The sequence below is a fragment of the Lissotriton vulgaris genome, chromosome 7, assembly GCF_964263255.1.
Source record: "Lissotriton vulgaris chromosome 7, aLisVul1.2, whole genome shotgun sequence".
In the NCBI taxonomy this organism is placed as follows: Eukaryota; Metazoa; Chordata; class Amphibia; order Caudata; family Salamandridae; genus Lissotriton; species Lissotriton vulgaris.
Window position 1 is genome coordinate 1,759,233,192 of NC_141695.1, and position 23,657 is coordinate 1,759,256,848.

At 42.8% G+C, this 23,657-nt stretch overlaps 2 protein-coding genes across 3 annotated transcripts in view; both read left to right on the forward strand.

The window, feature by feature from the left end:
• Nucleotides 1-23,657, forward strand: part of LOC147706602 (poliovirus receptor-like) — a 785,245-nt gene that overhangs the window by 313,919 nt on the left and 447,669 nt on the right. The gene's annotated exons all lie outside the window — the stretch shown is intronic.
• The window catches only part of LOC147706603 (cell adhesion molecule CEACAM6-like), a 180,433-nt gene that overhangs the window by 66,603 nt on the left and 90,173 nt on the right, over nucleotides 1-23,657 (forward strand). The window contains exons 3-4 of the mRNA XM_086928419.1: nucleotides 1,783-2,058; nucleotides 3,099-3,359. Of these exons, the coding sequence (XP_086784545.1) occupies nucleotides 1,783-2,058; nucleotides 3,099-3,359 (537 nt within the window). The remainder of the gene's footprint in view (nucleotides 1-1,782; nucleotides 2,059-3,098; nucleotides 3,360-23,657) is intronic.

The window sequence follows — 23,657 nt, forward strand, 5'->3', positions numbered from 1 at the left end:
CAGACCTCCCCAGACACTGTCTGCACTCACAAACCCAGGCATGCAGAAGATCTCCATAGACACTGTCTATACTCACACAACCCAGGCATGCAGCAGATCTCCATACAGACTGTCTGCACTCACACAACCCTGGCATACAGCAGACCTCCCTAGACACTGTCTGCACTCACACAACCCTGGCATGCAGCAGATCTCCTTAGACACTGTCTGCACTCACACAACCCTGGCATGCAGCATATCTACCTAGACACTGTCTGCACTCACACAACCCTGGCACGTAGCATATCTCCCTAGAAACTGTCTGCACTCACAAAACCCAGGCATGCAGCAGATGTCCCTAGAGACTGCCTGTACTCACACGACCCAGGCATGCAGCAGATCTTCCTAGACACTGTCTGCACTCACATAACCCAGGCATGCAGCAGATCTCCCTAGACACTGTCTGTACTCACACAACCCAGGTATGCAGCAAATCTCCCTAGACACTGTCTGCACTCACACAACCCTGGCCTGCAGCAGATCTCCTCAGACACTGTCTGCACTCACACAACCCAGGCATGCAGCAGATCTCCCTAGACACTGTCTGCACTCACACAACCCAGGCATGCAGCAGATCTCCCTAGACATTGTCTGCACTCACACAACTCTGGCATTCAGCAGATCTTCCTAGATACAGTCTGCACTCACACAACCCTGGCGTGCAGCAGACCTCCCTAGACACTGTCAGCACTCACACAACTCAGGCATGCAGCAGACCTCCCTAGACACTGTCTGCATTCACACAACCCTGGCATGCAGAACACATCGCTAGGCACTGCAGCATTAAAGAAATGGAACGTTTCACAGTTTAAGGTTGCTGGCTTTTCAGGATTTTCCCTGGGAGCTTCCAGGTTAGAACCCACCATCTCTTCTTTAGGACAACACTTAACACTCCTCTGAACTTTACATGCACATGTTTATGTGTGGATTGAATCAGAAGGCATTTAATTAATTGTCAGTCCTCAAGCGTACCATAGTAAAACTGCACAGTCTTGTAACCCAGCACCTTGTTTAACAGAAACTCTCAGGCTGGCTCTCCTAACTCCATGGAGCTTGTAAAACATTCCTAAAAAAAAATCCTCAAATTCCCTCGAAAATTGCATTTCATGTAGATCATGTCCTGACTCTATGTGCAGCTTACACTGCACTGAGGCTGGCAGTGACAATCACAGCACAGAACTGTCACCTCCTTCAACCCCAGAAAACATGAAGGAAGTGGCAGTAAAACCATGGATTGCACATCATAGTGTTCTAAAACCTGGTTCACTTAACACCCTATCATTTTTCAGTATATCCATGGTACATATACATAAATATATACATACAGGGCATCATCTGAAGATGCAAAAACTGTCAATCTCACTTTCTATCACTGGCCCCTATCCCCTCCAAGCAAGTTCCCAGTGAAATGTCCTCTAAACGAGAGTCCATACTTGGCTGTACGCCATCATCTGAAGAGATTATCATTCTCTTGCTTCCAGACCTCCCAGCAACAGACAGGACTCTATTTGTTATGGGTTAAACTTCTTTCATCATTCGAGAGAGAGTCTTCTTTGATTAACGCCTATTTCCAGGCTTATCACACTCTGGTTAGTCCTTCTGCTCGCCCTGACTAGTCCCATGAGATGAGGGAAATCACTGGGTAGAGTTGTATTTCCCTTTAGTGTTGCTTTCTTGATTTATCCTTAAGGAGACACCATACACTACTCACAATATAATCATGTCTCTTTATTCTGGTTCCAGACCTGGTGTCTAAACCAACAGTGACTTCAGTGCCCTCGCAGATGGTGGAGAACCGGGGTCTTACGGAGATAACCTGCAATGCCTCGAAAGCTTCCATTACAATCCTCTGGTCCTTTAATAAGAGCCCGGAACTACCTGGAAACATTCTCCAGTCTCCGGATAACAGAACCCTGACCATCGCCAACGTGTCCCGGAGGGATTCGGGGACCTACCAGTGTGTGACCATGAACCCCATTAGCAGCAGCGCCAGTGACCCCCAGACCCTGACTGTTGCCTGTAAGTAATGGCGGTACTCCATGCTTTCAGTCTGTCATTCCATCCTCTGCTAACGGTAGTAGCTCTGTAGTGAAGGCAGGGCCTTGCTTGCACACATTTCTATGTTAGCATAGGCTTATTAGAAGTTTAAACGCCATTTAACCTTTTTGCTGCTTTTGCACACAACATTATTTGTAACTGTTGTTGTAAGTTAGGCTGCTTGAATTTCTTCACATAATAATGACTTGTTTTCAACATCCCTAGACTTACATCATGACCTTAGTCTGCACAGTGAGTGCTAGGGCCTCCAAGGTTATCATAACAATGTTAGCTGGTATTCGGGCTGATCGGCCCACGCTTAGACACAACATACATGCAGCTGCAGCTAACTGAAATTCTGGCGCCTTTAGTATTGCACTGCATGCATGATTTGGGCACTTGGAGAAAATCCGTTTTCAAAGAGAGAGAGCTTTTGCAGATCCTGATGTGATTCACCACTACTGATCTTGGAGGTATGGGGTTCCCCATTCAAGCCTAAGAGACCTTCTATTTATGTATATAAAACATAATTCCTAGCTATGGAGGGTGGTACATAAGGCAATATAGGACCTATTTCCAGTATCATTATAATATGTTTTCCCCCTTGTGTTTTATGGAATAGTAACAATGCTGATCGTATTATTTTTAATCATATGCCTGCTAATGTTAGTAAAAATACTGCATCTTAGAGCACGTCGTTATAATAAACATTTTAAACTTTTCCGTGTCTCTATTTACTCACGTTGTGGACTAGTATGAGAATAAAATGAAAGAGTGTTCTTGATTCCCACCAATCCTGAGAGTAACCTAAGTCGCATGTTCTGGGTTGTCTAATCATTGGTACCGTTGCTATAGGACGAAGAGCTAATGTGACACTGATGCTAGTCGGTTAGATGTTCTAGGTACTGAGGTGAGTTTTTTGGTCCACCCAATTCACTGAGGTTCTGGGTCTCTGTGCACAGTTCTGTGTATGAGCAGAATCCCCGCAACAGCTCATACAGTCTCTCTTTTCTCCTGTACAGATGGGCCGGAGGACGTGAGGATTGATGGACCAGGCTCTCACTCAGTGCCGAACGGGACAAAACTCTCTTTATCGTGCTCCGCGGGGTCTATCCCAGCACCCCAGTACCAGTGGATTCTCAATGATGCTGATCTAAACAGACCTGATAACACATACACCATTGAGAAGGTGTCTGCACGTGATAATGGCAACTACACGTGTGTGACTCACAACACGGACACTGGGCGTACTGTGAACACCTCTGTCTCTATAACTGTAAACGGTGAGTACTCAAGGACTGAACAGTTGCACTTCAGTCCTGCGTCTTCTAAGTCAAAGGGTTGCCTAGACCACCCTCCTCTCTTCCTAGGACATCATCTTCTGCCCTGTCTTCTCTTATTGCCTTGTTGACCATTGTTGAACCCCCACTCTATCTCCTCTTCCTCCCTTTATTCATTCAGATTTCTTAGAAGCTTGGTTCCATAAATGGAATATCTCGCCATCAGGAGTTCAGTGTATTTGTTCTTCATTATTTTCAAGATTTGTAGAGTGGCCGGTGCGACTGGTGCCCCTGCACCAGGAGCTGAGCTCCCTGTGCAGTGCCTGATGGAGTCAAAAGCATCTGTTGAGGAGTTCCTTGTGCCCCAGTCATTTTCAGGCAATAATAAAAATGTCATATAACAGAGTAATGTACCTGCTGGGGAGAGATCAGAGATCCGTCTAGTCCGCAGTTTTGACTCACCATAAATTAGCACAGTGGGTAATATGCCAGCTGCAAAGCATTATCCAGTCCACCATACTTTCTAGTCTGGATTACTGCAATGCACTGTTTTGGGTTCCAACAAGACAGCAATCAGAAGACTCCAGACAGCCCAAACTGCTGCCGCACAACTTTTAATCTTGCTCCCTAAGTTCTGTCTAGGTTCTAGCTTCATCCACAGGCTGCAATGGCTCCCGGTGGATAAGAGAATCCGTTTCAAAGCTCTTTGCATTTTTCATAAAATTCTCACCTGTCAGGGGCCTCCCATCCTATCCAATCTGCTACGTCTCTATGGGCCATATGTATGAACATACCCTTTTGCGATTTCTTAATAGCGATTTTTAAGGAATCGCTATTTAGAAAACGCAAAATGGTATGTATGTAGAAATTCGCTTTTTTTTGTGATTTCTTAAAATTCCCTAATTGTGATTAGCAAATTGCTAATTGCAAGTAAGGAATTATTTCCCATTCATTTCTATGGGCCAGGAGGCCCATAGGAATGAAGGGGAAATTTGCGATTCGCAATTTGCTAATCGCAAATTGAGAATATTTTCAAGGGTGCAGGGGTGTCCAAAGGACACCCTGTTGTACCCCTGAAATATGCATGGGTGCACATGTGGCGCACATACATGCCCTAAGGGCATGTATGTGCGCCACATGGCACTTTGAAAATTGGAATAATATGCATTTGTAAAGGAATTCGCAACTTACCACCAACTAGAAGTTGGGGGTAATTTGCGATTCCTTAATGCCAATTTGCGATTTTTTTTTGCTTCTTACATTGTATATAAGGATTTGCATAGTATGCGATTTCGTAAATGCAATCGCAAAATAAGGAATCGCAAATTTTGCAATTCCTTATTTTGCATTGGGATTTCCTTCATAAATATCATTTTGCGAATTTGCATTCGCAAAGGCCGAAATTCTGCGAATTTCGGCCTTTGTGAATGCGAATTTCAATGATACATATGTTCCCTTTCGAGTGCCGCGCTAGTCTTTATTTAGCCTGTGTTCCTTGGGTTAGAAGAGTGAGCAAGAAGGCGTTCAATCTGAGCCAAAGCTTCCGTCCTCTAGAGCACTCTCCCGTTGTCCATTAAGAGCATCCACTGGGCCTTAAGAAGGGCAGTGAAGACCTGGCTATTCTCTGTCTAACGTTCTGTTCCTTTGCGTATCTCTTCTTCAAAACTAGCGCGGGAACGCCCCATTACTGGGACAGCCATGCACTTTACAAACACCTTAGCATAACATAGCATTACATGCAAATCACATAATTGTATTTTTATGCAGATAACCCAGTGGGTTCATGCTCTTTCCACAGAAAGATTTTGATTACTTGCAGCTCATACGTCACAATCCTAATATTGCAGTGAGCTTTGAACTAACATCATGGAGTTGAGTAAAAAATGCAAGGCATAGGTTAGAAATGTCCTTTTTTTCTCCCGACTTCCAATATACTAAGGTGGCCAAAGAACATTTGCTTAGGTAGAAATTCATTATATTTAGTAAAGCTTATGCCAACAATGATGTTATGATTTAAATATTTAGTCTATGCTTCTCCAGATCAAGTGCTCTTAAAATATAATGCCTGGCTGCAAGGACAGTGAGTCTGTGCTCGTCCAAGAGGCAGGAAGTAAAACAGTGGCCAGGTAACAGAACAATATTGTGTAGATATAGTGAGTCTAAAACAAAAGGTTTCCTTTTCCACAATTTTATCAAGGATAATTATCCACCACAGGCCATTCAAGCCCTACCAAATGTTAATCAATAAAGTCTTTGTGGAGTTACCAAATGTACAGATTTGTATCTACTTGTTATTCAACATGAGCACATACTAACACATGAACTTAAAATGTCATTAAAATATTGAAAAAGCAATACAAATATCAAAGCATTGCTGAACTCAAATTGTATATCATTTCAAAATTAAAAACTTTTCATTAAAACCATACACAAGTACAATTCATTAAGGAAAATAATCCTTTTCCTTTTTGGGCACACTGTGATAGGTTAAAAATAAACAAATTGTGAGTCTGACATGCTGGTTGTCTGATGACATACAAACATGCTACATGTTTCAGCTAGGCTTCACATTCATGGAGACCGTGCACTCAGAGAGTAGACACAGCCAATGTTCACTCAAAGAAGTAAAAGGGTCCTATGGCTGCTGCAAGCGATTTGCTACATAGAAATCTAGTATGAGGAGGTCTGAATGGCTTCGTTCACATCTTGAAATACTAAGGGCAATAGTTAGCAAGGGGCTGCATCACTTTTGCACCATGTACCCCCTTAAGATGCGATTTATCAAGCCTCGCAAGGCCCCCTTGCTTGGCCCTGAATCCTGAATCCAAAGTAAAGCAATGCTGTGTAAATCACTGTGTTGCATCGCTCTGCCCCACGAAGGCATTGCATGGGTGCCCCACCCATTGACTATGACGCATTCCTAGATTTACCATCACTGGTAGACCTGGAAATGTGCCAAAATGCTCCTCTTTCCAAGGGGAGGCGTAGCGAGGAAAACTATATTTCTCCTCCTTTGTTTCTCTTTTTATGTGAGCTGCATTCTGCAGCACACAAACAAAGAGGGGAATCCCTCCGCTGATTGCTTTGGTGAAGGCGCCCCTTCCTGTGTACAATGCACCATGGTGCAAGGGTGCCTTCCTTGGTGCTATGCAGCACTTTGTGCAGCAGAGCTCGGTAGAGGCATTAAGGTACTGGGTTAAGGAAGACTACCTTAGGGTGACTGACATGTATTAAAAATAGTGCTTTGACCTTGCCACTCATGGTGAGGGCAAAGTTGCATTTGAGCAGTTTGCACTGCCCATGCTGTCTGCTACGGCATGACTGCTATCATCTGTTTACTTGGGTCACTCAAGGTGCACAATCAGTAATTCAGGCCCTGGAGACCCCTTTAACTCTAATGTCCTGGGTACCACTGGTGCCACTTATTTGGGGCTTATAAGTGGGTTAGTCCATGCCAATTGGGGTTACTAATTCACATGCATCATATTCAGGGAGAGAGTACTGGCTTGGGGCATGGGTAGCAGGCCCCAGTGCACTTTGAGAGAAATAATTTTCAGCATCTGGAAAAAAGTATGGGGGCGACCATACAAAAGGGCACTTTCTTACATGACCTGACACAGACAAAAGGCAATTAGCACCTAACCGATACTCTGGTAGTTCTTATCATCAAAGTGGAAAAAACTGGAAATGTTATCTGCATTGGCATGGTCGGTTGCAGGTTGGTGGTCCATTGAAAATTCCATACTCTGTTGGAAAATGGACCACCTCAACAACTTGGGGTTCTCTCCTCTCATCTACATCAGCCATCTGAGAGGCCTGTGGTTGGTTTGTACCTTGAAGTGAGCCACAAACAAGGATGGTCTCAGCTTCTACAGGGACCAAACCATAGCAAAGGCTTCCTTCTCAATGGCACTCTAGAGCTGCTTTCTAGGGGTTGCCTGCTGATATAGGCAACTGGTTGATCCAGGCCCTCATCATTTTCAATCCCATGTTCAGAAGCCTGTATTTGAACAATTACCTCTTTCTCACCCTTTGCTTTTTGGACAGGTGCTGAAAACTCCTGTTGTCCAGATGACCTTCCTAGGCTACTGCTTGGAGATGAGCTCTGAGAGGGGCCACAATGGTATCATACTGCTTCATAAACCTCCAATAATATTCAGTCAAGCCAATGAAAGCCCTTACTTTGTTCTGGGTCTTGGGAGCCTCCCAATCAGTGTTGGTCTGTATTTTAGGCTGGAGAGGTAATATTTGGCTTCGACCTACAGGGTGGCCCAAGTTGATAACTGAACTATGCCCGATCTAGCACTTACTGACCTTGCTAGTTAGGCCTGCCTGGTGCAGGACCTGCAGTACTTCCCTCAGGTGGACCAGGTGATCCTCCCATGTTTAATATAGTCCACAAGGCATCACTTCAAATTGAAAGTGTCCGCCAGAGGTAGATAAAGCTGGTCTCTTTCTGGGCTAGCCCAATTTTCCAATACCCTGAGGTTAAATCAAAGGTACTCAAGAATTTGGCTGCAACCAACTCTTATCAATGAGCTCTTTTGCACAAAGTATGGGGTGTGCATCACTTTCAGTGACTGCATTTATACCTCTGTAATCCACGTGAAACATCATCTCTGGTTTGTCACCATTTGAGTGAGGTTCGGGTATCAGTACCATTGGGGTTGCCCAGGTACGGTTAGAGGGTTCTATCACCCTTTGCTATAGCATCTGGCTGACCTCAGTCTTGATGCAGACTTTGACTTGGTCAGATAGTCTATAAATCTTGTTTGTGACAGGGAGGCTGTCACCAGTGTCATGAACACACCATATTATCTGGCCAGAAATCAGCAAATTGTTTTATGACTTGCCTGCAATCTATCTGCTGGTGTGCAGTGAGAGGATCTAAGTAGATAACTCCCTCTACTGAACCATATTTTGGGTTAGGTGACAGCCGGTCAGGGAGGGGTTCACTTTCCTATTTGATCAGTGACCATAAGCATCATCATGGCAGCCCTGTCCTGGTATGGTATTAGGTGATTTACAGGGATAACTCTCTGAGGACTCCCTGGGGTGCCTAGGTCCACCAAGTGCATGACTTCCCCTTTCTTCTCCAAAGTGGGACAGGGCTCGGGCAACTTGTCTTGGAGTGCCCTAGGAGCCACAGGCTCCAACACCGAAACCAACAGACCTGATTGGTACTCAACGAGTGCTGATCCTTAGTCATACCAAAGCTTGACAAGCTCTTGGCTGGCCTCCAGATTTTATTAGTTTTTTTCATGTACTCAGCCATATGAGAACGCAGGCTCAGTACACAGTCCACTATGTCTAGTGGACTATAAAGGATGGCTAAAAGAGGTTTAAAGGAGATAAAGCCCACCCCCATCTGCAGCACCTTGCTGTACGCAAACTAGAGGCAAGGTAGCAGGGCATCCCATCTCCCTTTGGGTTTTTCAGGGAGGCCCATTATCATGCCCTTCATGGTTTCGTTGGATCTTTCAACTAACCCATTTTTCTCTGAATGATAGAGGGTAGTAAGCTTGTTACACCACATTTATCCCACATAGCTTTTAGGTATGCAGACATGAAATTAGTCCCTCTAATAACCTCTTTAGGAAACCCCACCATAGTGAAAAGGCTACGGAGGGCATTTGCTACTGCAGGAGAAGTGACAGTCCTAAAGGGAATTACCTCTGGGAACCTAGGGTATGGGGTCTACTACCACTAGAATACATCTGTTCCCAGATGCAGTTTGAGGGTTAAGAGGACCAACAATGTAAATCCCTACCCCCCCCCAAAGGTAGGTCCAACCACAGGAAGTGGAATTAAGGGAGCCCATGGGTGTCCACTTATCTTGCCACTTACCTGACAGGTGACACAGGAGTGACAAATCTCTTTCACGTTTTCATATATCTGGGGCTAATGAAAATGGGCAACCAGCCTGCCCCAGGTTTTTGATTTGTACCAAATGTCCAGCTAGGGAGATGCCATGGGTTAAGGTTAGAAGGAACTCTGTGTAGATTTAGATCTAAATTTAAGTGATTTGTAGAGCGCATAGCTGCCCGAAGGCTTCCCAGCACTAAGAGACCAATACTGGAAAAAGGATAGAGTTATATTAATGATACTGATGGAGCAACCAAGTTTTAATTGACTTCCGGAAGGCTGCTTCCTTTTCCAGGAGTCTAGATTCTCGTGGCAGTGAATTCCACAGCTTGGGTGCCAGATGAGTGAAGGATCTGCCTCCCCATCTGGCTCTCCTGATTCTGGTAGTTTTTATCAGCCGTTTGGAGCTGGAACTGAGGTTCCTGTTTGGGACATAGGGGATCAACATGTTTCTGATTTTACTCGGGCCCTTGTTGTGTAGAGCTCTGTGTGTCATACTGAGTGCCTTGAACTTAATTTTGTCCTCCATCTGGAGTCAGTGAAGCACTTTAAGATGCTTCCTGGCTGATTCCTGGATTGGACCTTACACGGCAGCCTTGATGCCACGGTCTGGACCACTTGATGTCTGTTGGTAATGTATTTTGGCACACCTAGGAAGAGTGAATTTCAATAGTTCAAATGTGGAGTGATGAAGAAATGGACTACTCTCTTTCTGAGCTATATGGGGATATGCTCCAGGACTTTGTGGAGCATTCTAAGTAGTCCAGATCATGTGATTACTAGTTTTGTGGCTTGTATCACCATTGTTAGATCCTTGTTAAGCCAGAACCCAAGAGTTTTGATAGATGCCTTCGGAGTAGGTAGGCTACCTAGGCAATTGGGCCAGCTGATCAGAGGCCTGGGGATGGTTTTGTTTCAGAGGAACATCACCTCTGTTTTATCCCCATTCAGCTTTAGACAGCTGTTCGTCATCCAGTCCACAACCCTTTCCATGCCTGGTGCAAAGCTATCAGAGTCACCGTTGGATCTGAGATCTAGGAAATTCACCAACTGAGTGTCATCAGCATAAGGTATCATAGAGAGATCAAACCCTTGCGTTATCCGTGCTAGTGGTCCCAGGTAGACATTAAACAGTGTAGGACTCAGCGAGGAGCTCCGAGGCACCCTGTAGGTCAGAGGCATCATCCTCAAGAGGAGGTTGGTTTCCATAATATGGATAGTTCTACCTTTCAAAAAGGATGTCTACCACTGTAGGGTTTTATCTTGGATGCCAAGGTCCAGCAATCTATTTCGCAAAGTTTGGTGGTCCACCCTGTCTAATGCTGTGCTCAGGTCAAGAAGTACTATAACGGCTGAACTTCCCTGTACAGTTGGGGGACCAAAACTCTTCTGGTTGCCTCTAGTTTGTGGTCCCTGGACTCAGTGTATAGAAGGTTATCTTCCCAGTAGCATGTGTGGGTACCATTGACATCTCTCTCTTCTTGCCTTACAGCTTGCTGCCTAAGGCTTTTAAAAGTAGGGCTTGACTGTTTCCCTTGGTATAGGTCCATTCTGGAGGGTACCTCTGCATTTAGGAGTTCTGTAAGTTTAGGTTAGGCTCCTTCAGATGCAGTTCCTTTGTCAAGCACCAGGGCAGCTCCCTTAGGAGAACTCCCCCCTGGCACTGTGACATCTTTGAAGCTGATTAGGCAGATGTCATGCCTTTTCTCTTGCGCTGGGAGGTTTAGGCAATTATTTTAGGCGACAAACTCCCATGAATTCCCTGTTGTGCTGCATTTGCTCATGTTATCACACACACCCACTCAGGAAAACCCAAGATTTCTGCATGAGCCTTCCTTTCCACTTCTGCCCAAGCAGACGTTTCTGGATCATTTCCCAATAGACACTCCACTGGGATGGTAGGGGACAAAGTAGTATTCACACTGGGGATCACTGGATCGGCCTAACCAGCTACGTACTATCCCACCATTAGATAGATTCATACTTAAGTATGTCCAGTGTAAGTAAATATAGAGGGCTAGAGGCTAGTATACTGACTAGAGATATGCCGTGTCAGAAATGATATATTAGCGTGTGATGTGGTGAATTTGTTTCCTTGGAAGGAATCCTTTTTAATGATGAGAACCCTCACTCACCCGAGGGTGACATGCTTCATCATTGGGTCTCCTCCTCACACCCAGACTACAAGGTCTGTGGTGTGGGCTACAACTCCCCAGAGCGGGAGGAGTAGAGGTGTTTTTGATGAGCGATGGAGATAGAGAGAAAGACTGCATTTAGAAATTATAATATGTTGCGTGGGTTAAAACTACTTCCAGAGGGCCACAATCTCTTTATTCTGTAGGTCTAAAGAAGTAGAATTAAAAAGAGGACTGGGGTTTTCTAACAAATATTCCCCTCTTGATGGTTAACAAGTTTCTACCCATCAGCGGCCCCTGGAAGGGGTTCTAGGGCATTCATCAGGACCTTTAATGATTAATCACTCTGTTCAATGTACTCATACAAAGCAAAAATAAATATTCTTTATATTGGCCTGTCAAGGATCAAAAGAGCCAGAAAGGTGGCCCAAATATGTCAGGGGTCCACAGTTGTTCTAAAGAAAGAAAAAGGAGAGAAAATAACAAGTAAACATTTCATTCTCACACAATGTTTGTTCAGTTCAGTTTAGAAGGGGTGCACAATTATGTATATAGTGATCTTGACTATTGTCAGTTCCATCTGTTCAAGACTTTGTGATGTTCATACGACTATTCAAAAACACTGATTCATCCTTGCAGACATCTCCTATATTATGTGATGGGTCCGGGACTTCCATGGGCAATTGTGCGGCACCTGTCTATGCCAACGCTTTCATGATCTTCTTCGAAGAAAATCATATCCTGAACCAGCCACCTTGGATTGCACATGCCATGACATTCTTGCGATACATAGACGATATCCTTGTTCTATGGAGAGGAGACTATGACTCCTTATTCAAAGCAGTAACCAATCTCAATCAAATCAACGATCGCATTCAATTTACATCGGAAATGAGTCAACAAAGTATCACCTTTCTGGATGTGAGAATAACGAGACATCAAGATCACTTAGAGACCGATCTCTACAGAAAAATCACTGACAAAAACAATACTCTCCATTACAGTTCTTATCACCAGAAACCATTAAAGAATCATCTGCCATATTCACAACTTTTACGGGTGAAACGAATCACATCTGACACCACCAAGTATGATGAACAAGCCTCCAACATGCTGGAACGTTTTGCCAAAAGAGGATACCCTGAAACCATTTTAACTCATGCTAAGGAACGTTGTGACAAAATTACACGCCAAGAAGCGTTGGTCACCAAACCCAAAGACAATAAGAAAAGACCAGTGGTCGTATCCAAATATTCTGAGGCCTCAAGGGCATACAAAACCGCTATTCTGAGACATTGGCCAATCATCTGTCGAGAACAAGATTTTAATGGAGTATTTAGTGAACAACCACTGTTTGCCTACAAAAGAGGCAAGAATCTCAAAGAACTTATAAAAGAACCTAAACCAACATCTATGGTCAAATACAAAGGTAATCAACCTTGCCTCAATTATCAAAACTGTAACAACATGATGAAGGGTCCTGTGCTTAAACACCCCATGAAGGGCACCGATATTAAATTGAAATTGAATGCCACATGTGATACGGAAAATGTCGTATATATCATCAAATGCCCATGTGGACTGATATATACTGGAAAAACTACACGAAAACTGAAACAAAGAATAAATAAACATAAAAGCAATATAAGAACTGTTAACATGAAATCCAACCTGGCTATCCATTTTAAAGACAACAGACATACCATCAGCCAGCTCAGGTTCGCTGCAGTAGAGGTGGTCAAGAAGCGTGACGACAGAGACAATAACAACTTTTTATTGCAGCGTGAAAACCATTGTATTAAATTCCTTCAATCTATGAAACCATCTGGTCTTAATGATCGGATGGAATTTCTATGCTATTTGTAGATCTGTTTATCATCTGTGGAAATGTAATTTTTGACATGCATGATCATATTGATTTTTAATTGATTGCACATAGTTCACACACCAATATGATCACCACCTCGACTTATTCCGTTTTCGTTTCATCTTTCTATCCTTTTTTATACTGCACACATGATGTTTTCTCTGTTTGGCTCTTTCATTTTCCGACACCACTCCATAATGGCCGCTAGATCTACAGTCCTCTTTCTATGCACATTACTCTGTTTCCTCTTCCGTATTTACAAGATGGGTGTTTCACACACCTTAGCGAAGGGCGTATCGGCAGGACGCGTGATCTTGCATTTACTTCTCCGTAAGTACTGGAACACCGTGTTTAGCGTTTTCACTTGGTTTACAACCCGTAGACTTTCACGAGGGTCTATCCTTTCTCATTCACGGTGACCTTTTAATAATCTTCTTTTTTCCGGTGATATCAAACTTATCTCGATCTCGCACAATCCTCTAGATTAATAGTAACTTACTCTTCTTTTTTTATGATTCACGAATTGGGAAACTGTGATCAACACGCAGTCGGGTGCTTCTTTTCACGCTAGATTCATCATTTTTTTTAAAAACGCATGTATGAGCAAAAAAAACCAACTGTAAAAAATTGAGACTTGCTACTCCGTGTATTATACTTAGATTGCATTATTATCATTTTTTCTAGGATTCCCCTGACGAAGGACCTAGTGTCCGAAATGCATTGGGACATGATTATCTACACAATGTATTTGGTTGTATAAATCAAATGGATCATCGTTGATATTGATGAAATTCATGTGAATAAAACATGAGCAACATGGAAACCAATTTTGTTTAATCTTTTGGAGACATTTGGAACATTCATTATAGAAACCTCGTTTGTTTCTCCTAGGTTGTGCTCAAAGAGTTGGCATCTACGCTAGATGTCACCAACCATTACCTTGGTAACTAGACATAATATCGAAAAAAAATATTTACAATGGACAGAATATCGAATCCAAAATATAGAATGGACAGAATATTGAATGGACAGAATATAGTGGTTAATAATATCGATATGCAGGCAAGTAACATTGACAGTCAAAATATCTAAGTACATAATATAGGCATTAAAATATATCGAATTTTTAAAAATATTTTTTTAAGTGTTTTATATGTTAGTATATGTGTTAAAAGTGTATATTATTTATGTAATGTTTGTTTAATTATGGTTTAAAGTTAAAAAATGTATGTAAAATAATTTTTGTGTATTTTACTTCCGTAGCGGGTTGTGGGTTTATAGGGGATTAGGGTGGGAAGTAATTTAATTGTAATTAAGTAAATATTTATTTTTATTTATTGGTATTGATAATTAATGTATTGCTAATTAATTATTAATTGGTAATTACTTTTTTAATAATTGTTAATAATTGATAATTATGTTAATTGTATTAATGTATTATTCGGAGCAGGTTGTGGGTTTATAAGGGAATAGGGTGGGAAGTAACTTAATTGTAATTAAGTAAATACTTTTTATTTATTTATTGGTATTGATAATTAATTTGTGGTTAACTAATTAATTGGCAATTAATTTTAGTCATTGATAATTAATTTGTATTAAATGATTAATTGATTATTATGTTAATTGTATTAATTTATTATTTGGAGTGAGTTGTGGGTTTATAGGGGAATAGGGTGGGGAGTAATCTAATTGTAATTAAGTAATTATTGAAATTATTTTTGTGTATTGATAGTTAGTGTATTGTTAATTATTAATTGGCATTTTTTTATTACTTATTAAATTTTTTGGTATTGCAAATTAGTTGTTTGTTAATTCATTCTTAATACGTAATTAATGTATAATAAATATTATTTGTTGGTATTTATAATTAATGAAATATTCAATAATTTGTAATTGGTAATTATTTTTTATTTTTTTTTATTGGTATTGATACTTAATTTATTTTTATTTAAATATTGAATCATTACTTTCCCTACTATTACACTCACTGGAGTGGGAATAGTAATTCCTACCCCTACGCTATCCAACGCTTTCCCTACTGTTGCTCTCTCTGGAGTGGGAATAGTCATTTTTATCCCTACACTATCCAACGCTTTCCCTACTGCTGCACTCACTGGAGTGGGAATAGTAATGTTTACCCCTACGCTATCCAACACTTTCTCCTACTGTTGCACTCTCTGGAGTGGGATTAGTAATTTTTACCCCTATGCTATCCAACACTTTCCCTACTGTTGCTCTCTCTTGTGGGAATAGTAATTTTTACCCCTACGCTATTCAACGCTTTCCCTACTGTTGCATTCTCTGGAGTGGGAATAGTAATTTTTACCCCTACGCAATGCAACGCGTTCGCTACTGTTGCATTCTCTGGAGTGGGAATAGTAATTTTTATCCCTACACTATCCAACGCTTTCCCTACTGTTGCACTCTCTGGAGTGGGAATAGTAATTTTTACCCTCCCACTATCCAACGCTTTCCCTACTGCTGCACTCACTGGAGTGGGAATAGTAATGTTTACCCCTACGCTATCCAACACTTTCTCCTACTGTTGCACTCTCTGGAGTGGGATTAGTCATTTTTACCCCTATGCTATCCAACACTTTCCCTACTGTTGCTCTCTCTTGTGGGAATAGTAATTTTTACCCCTACGCTATTCAACGCTTTCCCTAGTGTTGCATTCTCTGGAGTGGGAATTGTAATTTTTATCCCTACACTATCCAACGCTTTCCCTACTGTTGCACTCTCTGGAGTGGGAATAGTAATTTTTACCCTCCCACTATTCAACGCTTTCCCTACTGTTGCAATCTCTGGAGTGGGAATTGTAATTTTTATCCCTACACTATCCAACGCTTTCCCTACTGTTGCACTCTCTGGAGTGGGAATAGTAATTTTTACCCTCCCACTATCCAACGCTTTCCCTACTGTTGCACTCACAGGAGTGGGAATAATCATTTTTACCCCTACGCTATCCAACGCTTTCCCTACTGTTGCACTCACTGGAGTGGGAATAGTAATGTTTACCCCTACGCTATCCAACGCTTTCCCTACTGTTGCACTCACTGGAGTGTGAATAGTATTTTTACCCCAACGCTAGCAAACATTATCCCTACTATTACACTCCCTGGAGTGGGAATAGTTATTTTTACCGCTACGCTATCCAACACTTTCCCTACTTTTGCACTCTCTGGAGTGGGAATAGTAATTTTTACCCTCCAGCTATCCAACGCTTTCCCTACTGTTGCACTCACTGGAGTCGGAAACGTAATTTTTACCCCTACGCTGACCAACGCTTTACCTAATGTTGCACTCACTGGAGTGGGAATAGTAATTTTTACCCCTACGCTATCTAACGTTTTCCCAACTGTTGCACTCTACAGAGTGGGAATACTAATTTTTACCCCTACGCTATCCAACGCTTCCCCTACCGTTGCAATCTCTGGAGTGGGAATAGTAATTTTTACCCTCCCGCTGTCCAACGCTTTCCCTACTGTTGCACTCGATGGAGTGGGACTAGTAATTTTTACCCATACGCTATCCAACGCTTTTCCTACTGCTGCACTTTCTGGAGTTGGAATAGTAATTTTCACCCCTACGCTATCCAACGCTTTCCCTACTGTTGCTCCCTCTGGAGTGGGAATATTTATTTTTACTCCTATGCTATCCAATGCTTTCCCTAGTCTTGCACTCTCTGGAGTGGGAATAGTAATTTTTATCCCTACGCTATCCAACGTTTTCCCTACTGTTGGACTCTCTGGAGTGGGAATAGTAATTTTTATCCCTACCCTACCTAAAGCTTTCACTATCGTTGCACTCTCTGGAGTGGGAATAGTAATTGTTACCCTCCCGCTATCCAACGCTTTCCCTACTGTTGCTTTATCTGGAGTGGGAATAGTAATTTTTATCCCTACGCTATCCAAAGCTTTCTCTACCGTTGCACTCTCTGGAGTGGGAATAGTAATTTTTACCCTCCCGCTTTCCAACGCTTTCCCTACTGTTGCACTATCTGGAGTGGGAATAGTAATTTTTACCCCTACGCTATCCAACGCTTTCCCTACTGTTGCACTATCTGGAGTGGGAATAGTAATTTTTACCCCCCTGCTATCCAACGCTTTCCCTACTGTTGCTCTCTCTGGAGTGGGAATAGTCATTTTTGCCCCTACGCTATCCAAAGCTTTCCCTACTGTTGCTCCCTCTGGAGTGGGAATAGTTATTTTTACTCCTATGCTATCCAATGCTTTCCCTAGTCTTGCACTCTCTGGAGTGGGAATAGTAATTTTTATCCCTAAGCTATCCAACGTTTTCCCTACTGTTGGACTCTCTGGAGTGGGAATAGTAATTTTTATCCCTATGCTACCTAAAGCTTTCACTATCGTTGCACTCTCTGGAGTGGGAATAGTAATTGTTACCCTTCCGCTATCCAACGCTTTCCCTACTGTTGCTTTATCTGGAGTGGGAATAGTAATTTTTATCCCTACGCTATCCAAAGCTTTCTCTACCGTTGCACTTTCTGGAGTGGGAATAGTAATTTTTACCCTCCCGCTATCCAACGCTTTCCCTACTGTTGCACTATCTGGAGTGGGAATAGCAATTTTTACCCCTACGCTATCCAACGCTTTCCCTACTGTTGCACTATCTGGAGTGGGAATAGTAATTTTTACCCCTACGCTATCCAAAGCTTTCCCTACTGTTGCACTCTCTGGAGTGGGAATAGTAATTTGTATCCCTACTCTATCCAATGCTTTCCCTGCTGGTGCACTCTCTGGACGGGAATAGTAATTTTTACCCTCCCGCTATCCAACGCTTTCCCTACTGTTGCACTCACTGGAGTGGGAATAGTAATTTTTACCCCTACGCTATCCAATGCTTTCCCGTACTGTTGAACTCACTGGAGTGGGAATAGTAATTTTTCCCCCTACGCTAGCCAACATTTTCCCTACTGTTACACTCTTTCGAGTCGGAAGAGTAATTTTTACCCCTACCCTATCCAACGCTTTCCCTAGTGCAGCACTCTCTGGAGTGGGAATAGTAATTTTTACCCTCCCGCTATCCAACGCTTTCCCTACTGTTGCACTCTCTGGAGTGGGAATAATAATTTTTACCCCTACGCCACCCAAGCCTTTCCCTTCTGTTGCACTCTCCGGAGTGGGAATACTAATTTTTACCCCTACGCTATCCAACGCTTTCCCTACTGTTGCACTCTCTGGAGTAGGAATAGTAATTTTTACCCTCCCGCTATCCAACGCTTTCCCTACTGTTGCACTCACTCGAGTATGAATAGCAAGTTTTACCCCTATGCTATCCAACGCTTTCCCTACTGTTGCACTCTCTGGAGTGGGAATAGTAATTTTTACCCCTCCGCTATCCAATGCTTTCCCTAGTGTTGCTCTCTCTGGAGTGGGAATAGTAATTTGTATCCCTACGCTATACAACACTTTCCCTACTATTGCACTCTCTGGTGTGGGAATAGTAATTTTTACCCCTACGCTATTCAACGCTTTCCCTACTGTTGCATTCTCTGGAGTGGGAATAGTAATTTTTACCCCTACGCAATGCAACGCGTTCGCTACTGTTGCATTCTCTGGAGTGGGAATAGTAATTTTTATCCCTACACTATCCAACGCTTTCCCTACTGTTGCACTCTCTGGAGTGGGAATAGTAATTTTTACCCTCCCACTATCCAACGCTTTCCCTACTGCTGCACTCACTGGAGTGGGAATAGTAATGTTTACCCCTACGCTATCCAACACTTTCTCCTACTGTTGCACTCTCTGGAGTGGGATTAGTCATTTTTACCCCTATGCTATCCAACACTTTCCCTACTGTTGCTCTCTCTTGTGGGAATAGTAATTTTTACCCCTACGCTATTCAACGCTTTCCCTAGTGTTGCATTCTCTGGAGTGGGAATTGTAATTTTTATCCCTACACTATCCAACGCTTTCCCTACTGTTGCACTCTCTGGAGTGGGAATAGTAATTTTTACCCTCCCACTATTCAACGCTTTCCCTACTGTTGCAATCTCTGGAGTGGGAATTGTAATTTTTATCCCTACACTATCCAACGCTTTCCCTACTGTTGCACTCTCTGGAGTGGGAATAGTAATTTTTACCCTCCCACTATCCAACGCTTTCCCTACTGTTGCACTCACAGGAGTGGGAATAATCATTTTTACCCCTACGCTATCCAACGCTTTCCCTACTGTTGCACTCACTGGAGTGGGAATAGTAATGTTTACCCCTACGCTATCCAACGCTTTCCCTACTGTTGCACTCACTGGAGTGTGAATAGTATTTTTACCCCAACGCTAGCAAACATTATCCCTACTATTACACTCCCTGGAGTGGGAATAGTTATTTTTACCGCTACGCTATCCAACACTTTCCCTACTTTTGCACTCTCTGGAGTGGGAATAGTAATTTTTACCCTCCAGCTATCCAACGCTTTCCCTACTGTTGCACTCACTGGAGTCGGAAACGTAATTTTTACCCCTACGCTATCCAACGCTTTACCTAATGTTGCACTCACTGGAGTGGGAATAGTAATTTTTACCCCTACGCTATCTAACGTTTTCCCAACTGTTGCACTCTACAGAGTGGGAATACTAATTTTTACCCCTACGCTATCCAACGCTTCCCCTACCGTTGCAATCTCTGGAGTGGGAATAGTAATTTTTACCCTCCCGCTGTCCAACGCTTTCCCAACTGTTGCACTCGATGGAGTGGGACTAGTAATTTTTACCCATACGCTATCCAACGCTTTTCCTACTGCTGCACTTTCTGGAGTTGGAATAGTAATTTTCACCCCTACGCTATCCAACGCTTTCCCTACTGTTGCTCCCTCTGGAGTGGGAATATTTATTTTTACTCCTATGCTATCCAATGCTTTCCCTAGTCTTGCACTCTCTGGAGTGGGAATAGTAATTTTTATCCCTACGCTATCCAACGTTTTCCCTACTGTTGGACTCTCTGGAGTGGGAATAGTAATTTTTATCCCTACCCTACCTAAAGCTTTCACTATCGTTGCACTCTCTGGAGTGGGAATAGTAATTGTTACCCTCCCGCTATCCAACGCTTTCCCTACTGTTGCTTTATCTGGAGTGGGAATAGTAATTTTTATCCCTACGCTATCCAAAGCTTTCTCTACCGTTGCACTCTCTGGAGTGGGAATAGTAATTTTTACCCTCCCGCTATCCAACGCTTTCCCTACTGTTGCACTATCTGGAGTGGGAATAGTAATTTTTACCCCTACGCTATCCAACGCTTTCCCTACTGTTGCACTATCTGGAGTGGGAATAGTAATTTTTACCCCCCTGCTATCCAACGCTTTCCCTACTGTTGCTCTCTCTGGAGTGGGAATAGTCATTTTTGCCCCTACGCTATCCAAAGCTTTCCCTACTGTTGCTCCCTCTGGAGTGGGAATAGTTATTTTTACTCCTATGCTATCCAATGCTTTCCCTAGTCTTGCACTCTCTGGAGTGGGAATAGTAATTTTTATCCCTACGCTATCCAACGTTTTCCCTACTGTTGGACTCTCTGGAGTGGGAATAGTAATTTTTATCCCTATGCTACCTAAAGCTTTCACTATCGTTGCACTCTCTGGAGTGGGAATAGTAATTGTTACCCTTCCGCTATCCAACGCTTTCCCTACTGTTGCTTTATCTGGAGTGGGAATAGTAATTTTTATCCCTACGCTATCCAAAGCTTTCTCTACCGTTGCACTTTCTGGAGTGGGAATAGTAATTTTTACCCTCCCGCTATCCAACGCTTTCCCTACTGTTGCACTATCTGGAGTGGGAATAGCAATTTTTACCCCTACGCTATCCAACGCTTTCCCTACTGTTGCACTATCTGGAGTGGGAATAGTAATTTTTACCCCTACGCTATCCAAAGCTTTCCCTACTGTTGCACTCTCTGGAGTGGGAATAGTAATTTGTATCCCTACGCTATCCAATGCTTTCCCTGCTGGTGCACTCTCTGGACGGGAATAGTAATTTTTACCCTCCCGCTATCCAACGCTTTCCCTACTGTTGCACTCACTGGAGTGGGAATAGTAATTTTTACCCCTACGCTATCCAATGCTTTCCCGTACTGTTGAACTCACTGGAGTGGGAATAGTAATTTTTCCCCCTACGCTAGCCAACATTTTCCCTACTGTTACACTCTTTCGAGTCGGAAGAGTAATTTTTACCCCTACCCTATCCAACGCTTTCCCTAGTGCAGCACTCTCTGGAGTGGGAATAGTAATTTTTACCCTCCCGCTATCCAACGCTTTCCCTACTGTTGCACTCTCTGGAGTGGGAATAATAATTTTTACCCCTACGCCACCCAAGCCTTTCCCTTCTGTTGCACTCTCCGGAGTGGGAATACTAATTTTTACCCCTACGCTATCCAACGCTTTCCCTACTGTTGCACTCTCTGGAGTAGGAATAGTAATTTTTACCCTCCCGCTATCCAACGCTTTCCCTACTGTTGCACTCACTCGAGTATGAATAGCAAGTTTTACCCCTATGCTATCCAACGCTTTCCCTACTGTTGCACTCTCTGGAGTGGGAATAGTAATTTTTACCCCTCCGCTATCCAATGCTTTCCCTAGTGTTGCTCTCTCTGGAGTGGGAATAGTAATTTGTATCCCTACGCTATACAACACTTTCCCTACTATTGCACTCTCTGGTGTGGGAATAGTAATTTTTACCCTCCCGCTATCCAATGCTTTCCCTACTATTGCACTCTCTGGTGTGGGAATAGTAATTTTTACCCTCCCGCTATCCAATGCTTTCCCTACTGCTGCACTCTCTGGAGTGGGAATAGTAATTTTTACCCCTACGCTATCCAACGCTTTCCCTACTGTTGCACTCTCTGGTGTGGGAATAGTAATTTTTACCCTCCCACTATCTAACGCTCTCCCTACTGTTCTACTCGCTGGAGTGGGAATAGTACAGTGATGTAAATGTTTTTTAAGAGGTTACATTTATTATTTATTAAATTTAACATTTTTTAAATAATTGTAAGTATGTTTTACTTAATTATATTGATTATTTAATTAAGTTAATGTTACTTTTAACATATTTTTCAAATTCAAAATGTTTACATTTTATATTTTAACAAACACTATTTTGTCTTCGATATTTGTGTACTTACCTGTTTGTAGATAGGGAGACTATTTTTTTTACTTCGATATTTTGGCGTCGATATTATGTCCATTCTATATTTTGCTCGTCGATATTATGTCAGTGATCCGGGTACCTTACCTCCTCAAGGAGTCAGTGGTGTCCACCCTCAAGCCACTAGGAACGAAAAGAAATCATAACAAGCAGGAGGACCTGGCAGGTTCACTGTCAAGTCATTTATGGCATTCATGGCATAGGTTTACCATCCTGAGTATGTGAAATACTTAATGACTATCTCCATAGTGGTCAGATGCTACACCTCATGTCTATCAAACAAAGCTGCTTGGCCGTAGCATGGAAGATGCGTTTCTATCTGAACACTGTGCCTGTCTGTCAATTGCTTGAATTTTGAAAAGAAGAGAGATTAGATATCAGATGCAGGAGAAATGCTAAGTCTAGAACATAAATCACCCTGGGGATGTTGCCATAGTGGCCATAACAAGTATGGGCAATCAAGTGATCTTGCATCTACCAAAAAGGTTATGTAGCGTTTTAGGGACCGTTGGACTGTAGCCATGTAATACGAGCTGCCCCCAAAATTAAAAGCCTTAGTTGTGTCCCTGATGAACATCGGGAGATGAGCAAGGAGAGGATAAAAGCGTTTGACTTGTGTGCAGCGTGTTATGCATTTACTCGACTCGAGAAAAAGGAGTTAACTCTCCGCGTGGGGAGCGTGAGCAGAAGAGTGCATATTAGACCACATGACTTCAAGCGTCTTGTGGAAAATTACTGCACCGAGAAGCTCATATTTACGAGCAACGTCTGTGCTCCCCTGAGAGAGAGTAGAAAGCCGTGTACAATGGGGGTATCACGCTAGTGTCACAGAAACAAACTGTCCCGCAAATCTTATCTTACCGACCACCGGGAGCTTAGGTCCTCTCTGGAGTCACTGCGATGGTTAAGTTAACTAGTGCCGATAGCCATAAATCAAGGTGGAGGGCGGAATATGCCCTCGACACATGGTGCGTGTTACAGGCGTCAGCGTGTGGATCACATGGTATGAGTGGCATCCACTGGTCCATGGGAAATGTAGCTTTAGGGAGAAATCCCTATTAATACTCTATTTCCAACTGTGTGCCTAAACGTATCAGACTATCTCATTCAGAGACACAGTTCCGAAGCGTAACAATGTAATGGAAATAGTGGCAATATCGGCCACACTCGCCAGCCCTCCCGCAGCAACATACAGGTAGGATAAATAAGCAGACAAGACAACTTTTTGGTGGAGAAAATTGCTGCAGGTTTATTAGCATACAAAATATGCCAACATGGTA